The sequence below is a fragment of the Citrus sinensis genome, chromosome 7 (genome assembly GCF_022201045.2).
Source record: "Citrus sinensis cultivar Valencia sweet orange chromosome 7, DVS_A1.0, whole genome shotgun sequence".
Taxonomy (NCBI): domain Eukaryota; kingdom Viridiplantae; phylum Streptophyta; class Magnoliopsida; order Sapindales; family Rutaceae; genus Citrus; species Citrus sinensis.
This window is the reverse complement of record NC_068562.1, coordinates 18,864,644-18,877,646: the sequence shown is the minus strand read 5'-3', so window position 1 is coordinate 18,877,646 and position 13,003 is coordinate 18,864,644. Positions and strand designations below refer to the sequence as shown.

General features: G+C 32.9%; 3 protein-coding genes across 7 annotated transcripts; 1 reads left to right on the top strand and 2 right to left on the bottom strand.

The window, feature by feature from the left end:
- The first annotated feature begins 246 nt into the window (after positions 1-246).
- LOC102612415 (SH3 domain-containing protein 1-like) lies at positions 247-7,452 on the top strand. Its single transcript, XM_052431358.1, has 5 exons — positions 247-306; positions 3,474-3,575; positions 3,653-3,853; positions 5,753-6,322; positions 7,069-7,452. The coding sequence occupies exons 1-4, from the start codon at positions 247-249 to the stop codon at positions 5,855-5,857; spliced, it is 468 nt and encodes a 155-aa protein (XP_052287318.1). The 3' UTR covers positions 5,858-6,322; positions 7,069-7,452.
- Positions 7,453-8,781: 1,329 nt separating this feature from the next.
- LOC107175494 (receptor-like protein 15) lies at positions 8,782-9,876 on the bottom strand. The gene is made up of 2 exons (XM_052431357.1): positions 9,738-9,876; positions 8,782-9,608 (listed from the first exon to the last, which is right to left on the bottom strand). Exons 1-2 carry the CDS (start codon positions 9,874-9,876, stop codon positions 8,782-8,784), a joined length of 966 nt encoding a protein of 321 aa, XP_052287317.1.
- Positions 9,877-9,899: 23 nt separating this feature from the next.
- LOC102612113 (receptor-like protein 13) lies at positions 9,900-12,752 on the bottom strand. 5 transcript variants are annotated; one of them, XM_052431628.1, is made up of 6 exons: positions 12,569-12,752; positions 12,354-12,490; positions 12,009-12,096; positions 11,099-11,250; positions 10,838-11,002; positions 9,900-10,684 (listed from the first exon to the last, which is right to left on the bottom strand). In XM_052431628.1, the coding sequence occupies exons 3-6, from the start codon at positions 12,059-12,061 to the stop codon at positions 9,915-9,917; spliced, it is 1,140 nt and encodes a 379-aa protein (XP_052287588.1). In that variant the 5' UTR covers positions 12,062-12,096; positions 12,354-12,490; positions 12,569-12,752; the 3' UTR covers positions 9,900-9,914. The 5 variants fall into 5 exon arrangements, with proteins under 5 accessions (XP_052287588.1, XP_052287587.1, XP_052287589.1 ...); XM_052431627.1 differs by having other exon boundaries at positions 12,354-12,752; XM_052431629.1 differs by having other exon boundaries at positions 11,099-11,248; positions 12,022-12,096; positions 12,354-12,752.
- Positions 12,753-13,003: the final 251 nt, after the last annotated feature.

Sequence of the window (13,003 nt, the reverse complement as noted above, 5' to 3'; positions counted from 1 at the left end):
CTGTTTCCGGAAAACAGAGTATAAAAGCTGAGTAACTGTCTTTTGATGTAGCATCCTCGCGATTGATGCATTTTGTTTTTTAATTCACTTGCATAATCTGCCACTTCGAAGGAGTAACGACGTCGTAAAACTCGAGAACAAGGATTTGTTATTTAAACTTTCCACTTCAATCCCCTTCATCGCTTAGAAATGGATTAAATCAACTTGAAAACAATATGCCTCTCCGAAATCATCTCATATTGAGCAATGACCACATTGTTTTCTCATGATTCAATTAATTCACCGTACAAATTGGAATATAGTCAGGTAGCTAGCCCAGTTCTAAACCACCTAACTAGTTTACAAAGAACAAAAATTAATTTGAAGAATTATAGTGTTTGTTGCTGACTAAATCAATTTCTATAAAATAAGCTGATTGCTGAACAAAAATTAATTGTGGATGCTAGTAATAAGTGGCAAAAAGCCGCTTATCATCTGTCGTTTTGGAGTGATTATAGATGGTCGTGTTAATTTAACATGTAGAAATATGCAAACATTAGTAGCTTAAATTATCATGTAAGTTAGATCTCAGTAGATTGTAGCACTATCTCATGGTATGCAATTATGTATTTCAAATTTTTTAAGAAACACAAACTGTTAGTTGGGGGATTGTAGATCTAGCAATTGTTGCCACGTGCAGATTCCTGTTAGAACCAGCAGCATAAAGATACTCTAGAGTGATTCTAATACTCTTTTATCCGAAGAGAGTTCATCCAGACAATGTGCTGGTTCGTTGTGGAATTTCAAAAAAGAGATGGAGAAATAGTTTTCTTCTTAAGTTGCCGCCAACGCATTGATAAGGTTCAGAGTTGGTATATATACAGGTGTTGTATACAAATTAACTTGAAAACAATATGCCACTCCGAAATCATTTCATATTGAGCTATGACTACATTGTTTTCTCATGATTCAATTAAACTATAAATGCATCGTTTTCTCAATTTCTTGCAGTTCACTGTATAATTTGGAATTTAGTGAGGTAGCTAGCCTAGTTCTAGAAGCTAAACCGCTTACCTAGTTTACCCCTCTAAACTGTGAATTTGTATGTTTGCTTTCTTTATTTTTTAGTATAAAAAACTACACCTGATATTGACACTGCAGATTAATTGATTTATGAAAAATAATAGAAAATGCGAGGTGGGCAAAACTTTTATTTCTTAATTAAGCAAACATGACTGGTACTTGAGAATTTTAATGAAGCAGAAATGTAATGAAACTACGTGTTAATTTCAATGACAAATCTCGTGGGAATAAGGTTGTCTACAACAAAGATAAAACCACCAGTGTTGCCAACAAGGGTACACATATAGAACACCCATAATTCCCATTATCAAAATTACATAGGATGTTATAAAAGCGATATAAAAATTGTTCGTGTCAATTAAATTATCAAATTCTCCTTTGCTAGTCGTGAAGCTTAGTGATGAATCAAACTCAACAGAGTAAAACGGCAGCGTTTTGGGTTTGTTGTTGCATTTAAATGTCACGAGACAAGCACGTGTTTTCACTTATGATTCATACGCTTCAAAACGGCATTTGTTTGAAGTCGTTTTGGCCATCATTAAAGTAACACACGTGACGAACATGTGAGCAGTTCTTCACCAGGTTCATAGTTTGTTACTGATGCAGCTATAAAGCTGGCTAACTAAGCAGATTGGGGTCATCACTGTGAACAAAATAGAGAGAGATTGAAGAGAGAGGGTGGAGCTTATTCTCTGAAATCTCTTTTATTAGCTTTGTAAAAAGATTGTTCTTTGATCACCAATAAAATCTCACCAGAAAGCTTCTCCCGTGGTGTAAGTTGCGCCATTCTTGGTACAACTGAACCATGTAAAATCTCTATTTGTTTCTTGGCTATATTTGTTTCAGTTATAGGTTTATATTCATTAAACTTGTTTCTTGACTCTGATTAATTGTTCTTGCTAAAGATTTGATTGTTTCTGGATTCAATCATAAGTTGTGCATCTTGTGTTGATCTGTTCAAGATCTAGGGCAGCGTTTGATCTTGCTATTTTAATAAGAATGGTTGTGTGTGACTTTATTAAGACAGTCAAACGGCTATATTTATAGCAAGATATGTAAACATTTTTTTCGTATGAATAGAATATTGGACAGTAAATGGATCAGTTGCATCATTTTCACTTCTTAGAGCACCAGCGTACAGTAACATATTTGCAAGTATAAGGCTGCAATCAATGAACAGATCAAGTGGCTTCAGTTTATTGTATGTTGCTATCTCTTTGAAATTCTTTTTCTATATCATTTTATATTCTTTTTGTCTTTACATTAGTTGAGTCATTACTTATATTTCTGGGTTTGTGTTATAGTGTGGAATTCAATGTTGCTCTCAGGAGCCCTGCCTAGTAATTACTTAGGAGTCATATTTTTCTTAACTTTGTCACTACTTTGATTGCATCAAGCGATCAATAATGTCGTAATCAGAATTTTCGAGGGGGAATTGGGGAATATTGACCCCTTCAGAGTTTGAAAAACCAGAGAATGAAGACTCCTTGTATTGTATGGTACTATGGTATGCTCCGTAAGGCTTTTTTTTTTTTTTTTTTAACTAAACAGGTGCATTAGATTTTATTTTTCGTGTCGATGATGCATGGGTGTAACTGATATATAGGGAACAATTATAGTAGTGCTCGAAGAGAACACAAAATATAGTCAACCTAAAAAATAAAAGCCAATTTTGTATTTATTTTTTATTTTATTTCATCTCCCTCGAATTTTATAAAACTAGTGGGTTTGTTGTAACTAATCTTATTTGTCCCTTTGAAATAATAAATTACTACTGAAACTTTGCTTGGGATTCTTCGTGATCAAGTTAGTTCATCCCTACCTAGAAAATAATTCAAATATAGAAAATTATATGTAAATTACTACTGAAACTATTATCTTCTCATAAGAAAACTTAATTCTAAGATATTGAATAAAAGAATCCATTTTAAAGTTACAACTCTGAAATATTTAATGTTTTATATTAAAATCATTGCTAGTGACATCCATGACTTAATAATTTTATTGGTTCAAATGGTGAAGAGACCTTGTGACTTCTCACATCACTAGCAAAGACTAGCGTGTGACAAGTTATTGGCCGTGAGTTCTCTCAATTGACTCCAAGCATTTTCGATCAAGACACTTGCATCTATAGTAAAATCAAATCCATTAGACTGAAGGATGCTTGTGGAAGTCTTACAGCCCTAATTTAGATATTTGCATAGGTTTATTTCTATTTTAACCTTAAATACAGAAGAGAAGAACACTAACCTAATACGAATCATCCTAAGACCCAAAATTGCATAAATTATCCTTATATATATCCTTAAAGTAGGCCCAAATTCCATGATTATGTTGGAAGAACTTTTTAATTGACATTTCGCTCTTTCTTTTCATTTTTCTAACTATGTTACAGGTTTTTGGACATGTAGGTATCTGAGCCACTACGGGCGTTAATCAACGGAGCACCTTTGGAAGATGCTCGACACCTGACTCATCGTTATGACAAACTTAGACATGAAGTTGAAGCCCAGGTAAGCTTTGAGGTAACATATGCATGTATAAGGCAAGATGAGAATTATTTTAGATTTATATTGAATATTTTCACCAGGCAGCTGAAGTATTTAGGCGCCGATCAAAGATTAGGGAATCTGATATATCAGCAGAGAGTGCTGTGAAGCTTCGAAATGCAGAAGCAAGATTGACCGAGCTTAAATCTACAATAATGGCTCTTGGTAGAGAAGCGACAGCTGCCATGCTGTCAGTTGAATCACAGCAGCAACAGATGACATATCAAAGACTTTTTGCTATGGTATATAAGTTAATACTTTCTTGTGTGTGCCTATGCATGTGTTGACATTCTGCCTCTTATCTTCATGTTATTGTCAACTTTTAGTGCTATCATACTGATTTCTGTTGTCTTGTAATAACATGATGCATGTCCAACAAAAGTCAAGTCACATGTTATTTTTTATGTAAGCCAAAGTAGCATTTGTCCTTTTTCCGGCCACTTCATGATTGCATGTTGGTCCAAGTGTCATTTGTTTGAGCTGTTGTTTTGGCGTAATTAAAAGACTACACATGTTTTGTCTTTCGTTGGATGCATCATGTTTTAACACTCTTCCTTATGCATATTCCAATCAAGTCTCGTAGAAGCTAAAATCTTCACGCCCAAAGTTGATCGACGTAGCTTTTAAATAAATTAAAATATGCAGATGCTAAAATATAGGAAATGTTAACATTGTAATTAGAAACTTTTTAATATGTCCTCTATTTTAATGTTTGCATAATTTATTGAATAATTGTTCAGTGCTTTTAACATTTCAACAGCAGGAACTAACATGTCTATAGAAAAAAATTCACAAATTAAACTTAATTTTTCATGCAAGATGGCCTGTTATTATTCTATTATGATTTTATTTGAATTTTAATAGCCGATTTAGCTGTTACTTGAAAGTCAAACAGTTGCTCGCTTAGTTTTATTGCAACCCAAATAAATCAGGGGAGTGATTAAAACTCATCCTGCAAATGTAATATGTTTACATCCCTTGATCAATACAAGGACAATCACTTTGGTTTGAGAGGCTTTCTTTTGCTTAACATATTGCATTTTTATTTTAATTTCGGAGCAATAATTTTTTTTTCTACTATCAGTAGCATCTGGTCAAGTATTTGTATTATTGCACAACATCTACGGAAGTAGTGATTAGTCTTGAAAGTGGAAGATGTCTGTCTGTATCCTTTCATCCTAGATAAATTGTCATATGATCGTAGGACAAATTGTAATTATTTTTTAAAATATATTAGTTAACACCTTGAAAATTCTTTTTCCCCAAATAAAATTGCTCTAAAAGTGTCCAAATGTGGTGCTGAGGAAGTCATTCTTAAGAAACTTTGTTTAGGAGAACAGGACTTTTAAGCATGAGGTTAAGCAAACACTAATGAATTAAAAAAGTGATAGCTGTCGGATGAGCTAGATAGAATGATGAGCTAGAAGTATCATGTGTCTCTACTATCAATATCTCAGCAACATCAAAGCTGAATTAGGCATGCCAAAGAAAGACAAACCACTGAAAGTTGTGTAGCCACTCACGATGTAGCAGTGATGTAAAGTCATGATATTGCTTATAGAGACAAGACTGATAGCTCAACATCCCTCTTTTTGAGATTTTCTCTTAAGTTAGATGGGCCTTTTTATGATTATGTCTGAATTATGATTCTCCTTACTTAGTTTGCCTAGAAAAACTATGTTTATATAGATGTGACTTGGGGGCAATTTATGTATTTGATGATAAATCTGGTCGAGAAAGCTTATATTGTTAGGCAGAGGAAATTGACTGAACATAAGCTGTCATGTTAAATCCATCACTCAAAAGATGTCGGACACTTGTAATCCTTATTATCTATGACTTTCTTGTGCATAGGCCATGTTTTGTGGAGAGCAGTCAAAATTTCAGATTTAAAATCTGATCCATAATTTAAATAACTACATAAAGTTATACAGAACTTATTGGAGTTTGATAGCTCTTGGTAACCCAATCGTCATGATATCGTATAGTACATATTAATGTTGTAGTAAAAATGGAAATTTGTTTCTAATATATCTTTGTTGGCCATAATCATAGTGGTTACAATAAACGTTGCTGCTACTGCTGCTGCTTTTGTTATGCTGTTTTTAAGATTAAGTTCTATTTATCCCATTATCTTGCAGGTTATCCATCCATTTGACGCTCAAGCAAATGGGGAGCTAAGTCTTTCAATTGATGATTATGTTGTCGTTTGCCAAGTACTTTCCCCTCTAAATAACAGCACATAGATTTTTCTACTATGCTATTAACTTATTCTTCTAACAACTTATGATATGTGGAATTTAGAACTAATGTTTATACTTATTTGATGTTCAAAACACATGGCATTTTGTTCTTAAAATTTTGATTGAAAAGCAATGAGTTAACAAATGATAGTTGGTTTTCTTTCTTCCTACCATATATTCCCTTTTACATTGAAGTGCAAATCATAGTATAGTAGGGTTGCTAGTGCTGTTATTTCAGTAACCACAACTAATTCACTACGTAAAAGAATTAGTTTTCCCCTTAGGTCTTTGAACGGTCAACTTTTGTTTAATTCACTTTTTTAGTTATAACTCTCAAGGTGGCTCCTACTGGATGGTCGGAAGGTGAATGCAAGGGCCAAGCTGGTTGGTTTCCCTTGGCATACGTAGAAAGACAAGAAAAAGCCCCAGCTAGCAAGATAGCAGAAGGAAACTCCTCACCCGAATGTGGTGCGACTTCTTAGTGAACTCTTGCCAAGTATCTATATGTTCTTTTTCTTGTATTATATTGCCATTTTAGTTTATGGAACGACTGCGACAATTTATAAGTGGTTTGATTGTAGATTGGTTGCTTCTCTTAATGAAATCTTACTAAGCTGCAAGTAATATGTGTGATCATATGCATTTTAATAGATGTATTTATCTCCAAGTTGAGGAGAATATCTGTAGTAACAATTGTGTTTCCAAATTGCCTAAAAAAAAAAACTACACATCATGTTTAGCAACAAATTTTTACTATTATTTCTTCCCAGTTTTAATTTACTTTCTCCCTGAATTGAATGTTATATTAGTAGATTGATCACAAAGTAACTCATATTAATCAAACTACCTTGATGCAAGAGATTGAATTTAGAATTTCTCCGCCTTTGTGAAACTTTCCAATCATAATGTTATGATATCTGTGGGCATGAACTTGTTAATTTCTAGTTGCATTCAGAGTATGTATGATATAATCTGAATCACTTGCATAATGTTCTTTTTCATCTTCCACTTGAAGGTAATGAAACTTCTAACTAATGAAAACTTTCCAGTCTTAAAATTATGAAATATGTGGGGTTGACTTGGAAATTTTTGGTAACATCTAGATAATGTATGGTATAATTTGAATTCATTAGCATAAAAGAATTAGTTTTCCCCTTAGGTCTTTGAATGGTCAACTTTTGTTTAATTCACCATTTTAGTTATAACTTCTCAAGGTGGCTCCTACTGGATGGTCGGAAGGTGAATGCAAGGGCCAAGCTGGTTGGTTTCCCTCGGCATACATAGAAAGACAAGAAAAAGCCCCAGCTAGGAAGATATCAGAAGCAAACTCACCCGAATGTGATGCGACTTCTTAATGAACTCTTGCCAAGTATCTATATGTTCTTTTTCTTGTATTATATTGCTATTTTAGCTTATAGAACGATTGCAACAATTGATAACTGGTTTGATTGCTTCTCTTAATGAAATCTTACTAAGATCCAAGTAATATGTGCGATTATATGCATTTTAATATTTGTATTTATCTCCAAGTTGAGGAGAATATCTGTAGTAACAACTCTGTTTCCAAATTGCCTTAAAAAAAATACACATCATGTTTAGCAACAAATTTTTACTGTTATTTCTTCCCAGTTTTAATTTACTTTCTCCCTGACTTGAATGTTATATTAGTAGCTTGATCAGAAAGTAACTCAAATCAATCAAACCACCTTGATGCAAGAGATTGAATTTAGAATTTCTCTTTCTGAAGCTTTCCAATCATAATGTTATGAAATCTGTGCGCATGAACTTGTTAATTTCTAGTTACATTTGGAGTATGTATGATATAATCTGAATCAATTGTATAATGTTCTTCATCTTCCACTTGAAGGTAATGAAACTTCTAACTAATGAAATTTTCTAGTCTTAAAATTATGAAATATGTGGGATTGACTTTAGAAATTTTTGGTAACATCTCGAGAATGTATGGTATAATTTGAATTCATTAGCATAATCTTCATCTTCATTGATTTGTAAATTATGAAACTAATATATAAAAAACTAATGTTAAATCCTAATTATCTTTAGTTCTTAAAATTGTCGAGGAGATATGAAATTCTGGTGGGTGGATTTGATAGTTTTAGCTTTGAGAATATTTTGCTTCATCTCTACTTTGATGTTGTTGTGCCCCTTACTGTGGCGAGGCATTAATCTTCCTGAATTTTTTGTCAAGCTTCAACTTTATTATATATATATACCTTTCTTGATAAAATGTCTAGGTCCATCACTGGATTTGGTGTTAATGTTGCTAGTGAAGAAGATGATGATAGCACCATAATCATTATTTTTTAAAGTAAAATAGGCGATCAAGTGCATCTAGGTGTTTCATTTCTTGTGTATGATTATAAAACTATTCTGAATATAGTTTCTAAATGAATGTTATAGAGTGGCTGCTTTTAACATTGGAGATGGTTCTCTTAAATAAAGTATGCTGCATAGTATAGGGAAGTATAAGTTATGGTGGATAGATATGGGTTTGGAAGTGTAGAGACAAATGTGAAGTGCTTGGAAGTTGGAAGCTATATAACGCTAAATACTACTACAATTTTAATAAAAAAATAAAAATAAATTTATTTCGTAAGCAAACTTGATTAGAACTTAAAGAATCGTAATTAAACTGCTAATTAATTTCAATGACAATATCTTGTTGCAATAAGATTGTTTACAACAAAATAGTAACATGAAGTTATCCACATTTCAACAAAGTAAAACCATCTACGTCGCCAATAAGAATTTACATATAAAACAATAACAATTCCGAATATCACAATTACGTACGATGTTGTAAATGTGATAAAGAAACTGTCCATGTCAATTAAATTATCATCTCGTTCATTGCCAATTGAAGCCTCTGGCATAGTTGCTGGTGATATGCAAATGGGCATTGGCAGTCAACAAAGAAAAGTATTTCCCTCATAGCTACTCTCGTTAAATGTTGCAAATTGTGCAGTCCATTCTGGAATTTCGCCTGATAAGTTATTGTATGCCACACTGAAAATAGCTAATGTCTTTAACTCCACAAGTTGATGAGGGATTTTCCCATTCAATTTGTTGTTGGAAAGATCCAAACTTTCGACATGCTTCAAGTTTGAAAATGTTGATGGGATCGATCCTGTCAAGTTGTTGTGTGATAGATTCAATGTTTCAATCCTTGTCAAATTTCCAATTTGAGGAGGAATATGACTGATTAGCTTGTTGCAAGAAAGATCAAGTCCTGATAGGAGGCTAAGCACTTTTCCTTGGTAAATGTACGCAATGTTCTTTGTTGTGAACTCAAAAATTTCATGAATTTGCTTTTTTACCGATCCCTGAGGGCCTTCGATGAAAAAAGATATTTCAAATTGCTCATCAGGACTAGAACTATTGTTGTAACTTTCATGAAGTTTGGTGTTATCAAAGCAAGGAGGAATATGATCGTGAAGATTATTATTAGAAAGATCTAACAATTGTAGTTGGTTTAATTTGCACAATTGAACTGATACTTCCCCTTCAAGATTATTGTGACTTAAGATAAGGTGGCTTAACTGAGAAAGCCCATCAACCCATTCCGGAATGCTGCCATTAATGCGGTTATAGCTAAGATCTAATGTCACGAGGGAAGAGCAATTAGAAAATGTACCTTCTTTTAGTTGTCCATGTAATATATTTTTCGACAAGTGAACTTGTTCGATAGAGAGATAATGGAAACAAGATGGTAACCTTCCAGATATGTTGTTGTCTGAAATGTCCAAAATCTAAAGCGAATAAAGTTGACAAAACTCCACTGGAATAAGACCTTCAAGATGATTCTCGGGCATTATAATATGGTTTAACCTTGTGAGATTACCCAACCATCGTGGAATCTTACCTGAAAGACTATTATTGTTAAGGTACAATCCTTCTAGTGAGGAGCATTTAGACAAACTTTGTGGGTTCTCTCCTACGAAGTGATTGCCATCCAATTGTAACCATCTCAAGTTTGTCAGATTAAAATTTCTAGGGAACATGTGACCATTTAGGCTGTTGTTTGATAACACAAGAGACTTCAAGTTGACGCAACCGACGGCCAAGTGCTCGGGGATTCACCAGTCAATTGATTGTTGGATAAGTCCAGAAATCTGAGGAAGTTCATCTTACCAAATGAAGAGGGAATGCTACCACACAAAGCATTCATGGAAATGTTAAAAGATAATAAACTTGGTAAAATATCTCCAATTTCTACTGGAATGCAACCTTGGAAGTTGTTGTTGGATATATCCAACAGTCTTAACCGCTTGTATGAATGAATTGGCAACCAGAAAGGTCCTGCAAGAGAATCATTAACCAGAAAAAGAGTTTCTAATTTTGTGTTGTTTTCTAACAACCAATTTGGAAATTCTCCATTCATCTTTATGTGTGAGAGATCAACATCCTCCAAGTCATGTTGATGGTAAAGGAATTTGGGGAATGTGACACCATCTCCATGAAGGGAAGACATCGAGAGAGATTGTAATTGGAAGTTTGGGGCAGTCAAAGAATGTGACTCAATTATTTCTGCATTTATTTCGTTGTTGTAAGTACGGAAAATCTTGAGTCTTGAGTGATTGAAAAGTGGTTCAAGTGAAATTGGGATCCGCAAGTGATTGTTTGAAAGATACAGCTCTTCAATAGATGTCAAATGAACGAGGGGAGATGAGGAGATGCTTCCAGTAAGTTGATTGGCAAAAACATCTAATATCCTGAGGGATGTCATATTTGCCAAGCACCAAGGCAAGCTACCTCTTAAATCATTATTATCAATGTACAACTCTTGCAAATGCACCAACGAACAGAGGCCTGAAAATTTATTAAATTCATCAATTAATACAATATAAAAATTAATGAATGCGTATTGTTCTTTTATAATAAGTGATTCGTTTGTGTAATTAAATATTTAATTGAAAATTAATATTACAGATTAAAAAGGGAGGGTGGGAGCATCTGATTAACCTTGATCAAGAATCCTGCTGCTGTTAGTGCCAAGAGTAGAATCTGACAGTGATAAGTACTTAAGAGAAGGCATCGATTCACTGATGATTTGAAGAAAGCTGGTGTTGAGTGCAATGCGGGTTCTATCCATCACCAAATATTCCAAACTCTTGAAATAAGGAAAACCTAGCAGAAACATTAAACGATAAATAAATAAATAAATAAAAATGTTGAACACGTAGGACACCATTGAGTGAGTTCACATTCACCCCTTTCTTTTACCTTGACCGCGTACGACACCATTGACTTCACAACCATACATCAATAGATTTTTTAACGAAGGGAATATTGATGCAATGCTTTGCAGAAGGCTTATATGGAGAGAGGAAGAGTCCAATGCCAAATATTCCAAGTTGGTGAAATTGTGCAACTCTGTTTAGATTTAGAAGGAAGGAGCAACGAATTTAGCTTAATTAATAATACGGAAAAATTAATTAATTAACAATTTATTTATAAATTTGGCCACATCTGTACCTTTTACTTAACTTGAGTAGTAGTTGTCACTGTTTCCGTAAAATTACTAAACGAAAAGGTCAAGAGTGTTGAGGGATGGGAATGATCCCATTGACTGTAACAACTTGCTTCCATCTCTAATTCCAACTCCCGATAGATCAAGGCTTTTCAGCTTCCTCAAACCTCTGTAACTTGTTTATTAATAATAATTAGGAAAGGATTGAAGAGAATCAAAATTCATTTTTCTAAATTTAGACCTAAACGAAATAAATGATCAATTTAATTGGGAGTCAATTCGTATTTTATGCTTTGGGAAGTAGTATCGTTTTTCAATCACTGTAAAGATTAATGAACTGGAATCAAATCTTTATTACATCTATTTTTTTTTTAAATTCTACTACGTCCTGTTTTTGAAATAATATAAAAATTCATTGCCTAAATTTAGAGCTAAACGAAATGAATGATTAAGTTAATTGGCATTCAATTCGTATTTTATGCTTTGGGAAAAGAGCAACATTGTTTTTCAATCGCTTTAAAGATTAAAGAACTGGAATCAAATCTTTATTACATTATGTTTTTTAAATAATACAAATTATCTGTTTCTTTATTATTATTATTTTTTTGGACCTTTTTGGCCTTCTCTAATCAAATGAATCAAAATAATGTAATTGAATAATATTTTAATTGTTTACCTTGAGGAACCACAAGATTGTCGATTTCATTGTATCTCATGTTCAACACTTCTAAGTTATTGAAGGAATCAAATTCTGCAAACATGCCCAGACTTAAGACTTAAAAATAGAGTTAATTAATTAATTAATTTAAAGAAATTAAAACATCATGAGAATTTCGTCCAAACCAAGCCAAATAGTAATTAATTAATTAATTGATTGACATAGTAAATAAAATATGCTTAAATTAGCATGTAATTCCTTCAGACTAATCAAATTAAATATTAAATTATGTCGATGATACACAAGTCTAGCTAGCATATATAAAATGAGAAAGCAGGGCTTAGACTTACCTCGAATATCGAATGTTCCTTTGAATCCCGTATCATGTAGATATAATTCTCTTAACGAAGAAAGATAGTCAGAGAAGATAAGATGCTATGATTGAGTTTGATACCACTTAAACTGAGATACCTCAACTTCCTCAAACCTGCAAAATAATAAACCAAATGGCAAAGAATCTAGCTAATTTGTAGAAGTTTACATTTTTTTACAGTTGTTCTAGTACCTTTTGAGACCACAAATTTGTCAATCTTGTTCCCGCCAATTTCTAGCTCCTCTAAATTTCTCAAAGAATCAAATTCTGTAATAAGTACAAATTGAGTTGAATGTTTCAAACCTCACCACAATAATAATAATAATAATAATAATAATAAGTTGTGGAGGTGTTTGGTTCGCTGTTAGTGTTTTTTTTTTTTAATCTTAGATTCAAGACATATGATTCCAATCTATTGTAAGATAATTTTAATGATCTTAATGATGAAAGAGGAGTTAGAGATGATAAGATGCTATTGTTGAATGAGTTTTCACTTAAATTAAGCATCTTCAAGTTGTTCAATCTTGATAGCCTCTCTATACCTGCAAGTAAAATAAAAAAAAGGATAATAGATATTGGTGTAATTTCAAAATTAATCATTTAAAAAAAAAGTCAAAATTGTCAATT

Excerpts from the sequence above, each read along its gene's own strand:
- LOC102612415 (XM_052431358.1), top strand. The coding sequence starts at position 247 with ATGACCACATTGTTTTCTCATGATTCAATTAATTCACCGTACAAATTG. Across the intron at positions 307-3,473 it reads ACAAATTGGAATATAGTCAG|GTATCTGAGCCACTACGGGC; the intron begins GTAGCTAGCCCA and ends TTGGACATGTAG. Across the intron at positions 3,576-3,652 it reads GACATGAAGTTGAAGCCCAG|GCAGCTGAAGTATTTAGGCG; the intron begins GTAAGCTTTGAG and ends TATTTTCACCAG.
- LOC107175494 (XM_052431357.1), bottom strand. The coding sequence starts at position 9,876 with ATGTTCCCTAGAAATTTTAATCTGACAAACTTGAGATGGTTACAATTG. Across the intron at positions 9,609-9,737 it reads TAACAATAATAGTCTTTCAG|ACAACAACATATCTGGAAGG; the intron begins GTAAGATTCCAC and ends TGGACATTTCAG.
- LOC102612113 (XM_052431625.1), bottom strand. The coding sequence starts at position 12,106 with ATGTTTGCAGAATTTGATTCCTTCAATAACTTAGAAGTGTTGAACATG. Across the intron at positions 11,251-12,008 it reads CCTCAAGGTAAACAATTAAA|AGAGTTGCACAATTTCACCA; the intron begins ATATTATTCAAT and ends CTAAATCTAAAC. Across the intron at positions 10,685-10,837 it reads CAGCAGGATTCTTGATCAAG|GCCTCTGTTCGTTGGTGCAT; the intron begins GTTAATCAGATG and ends ATAAATTTTCAG.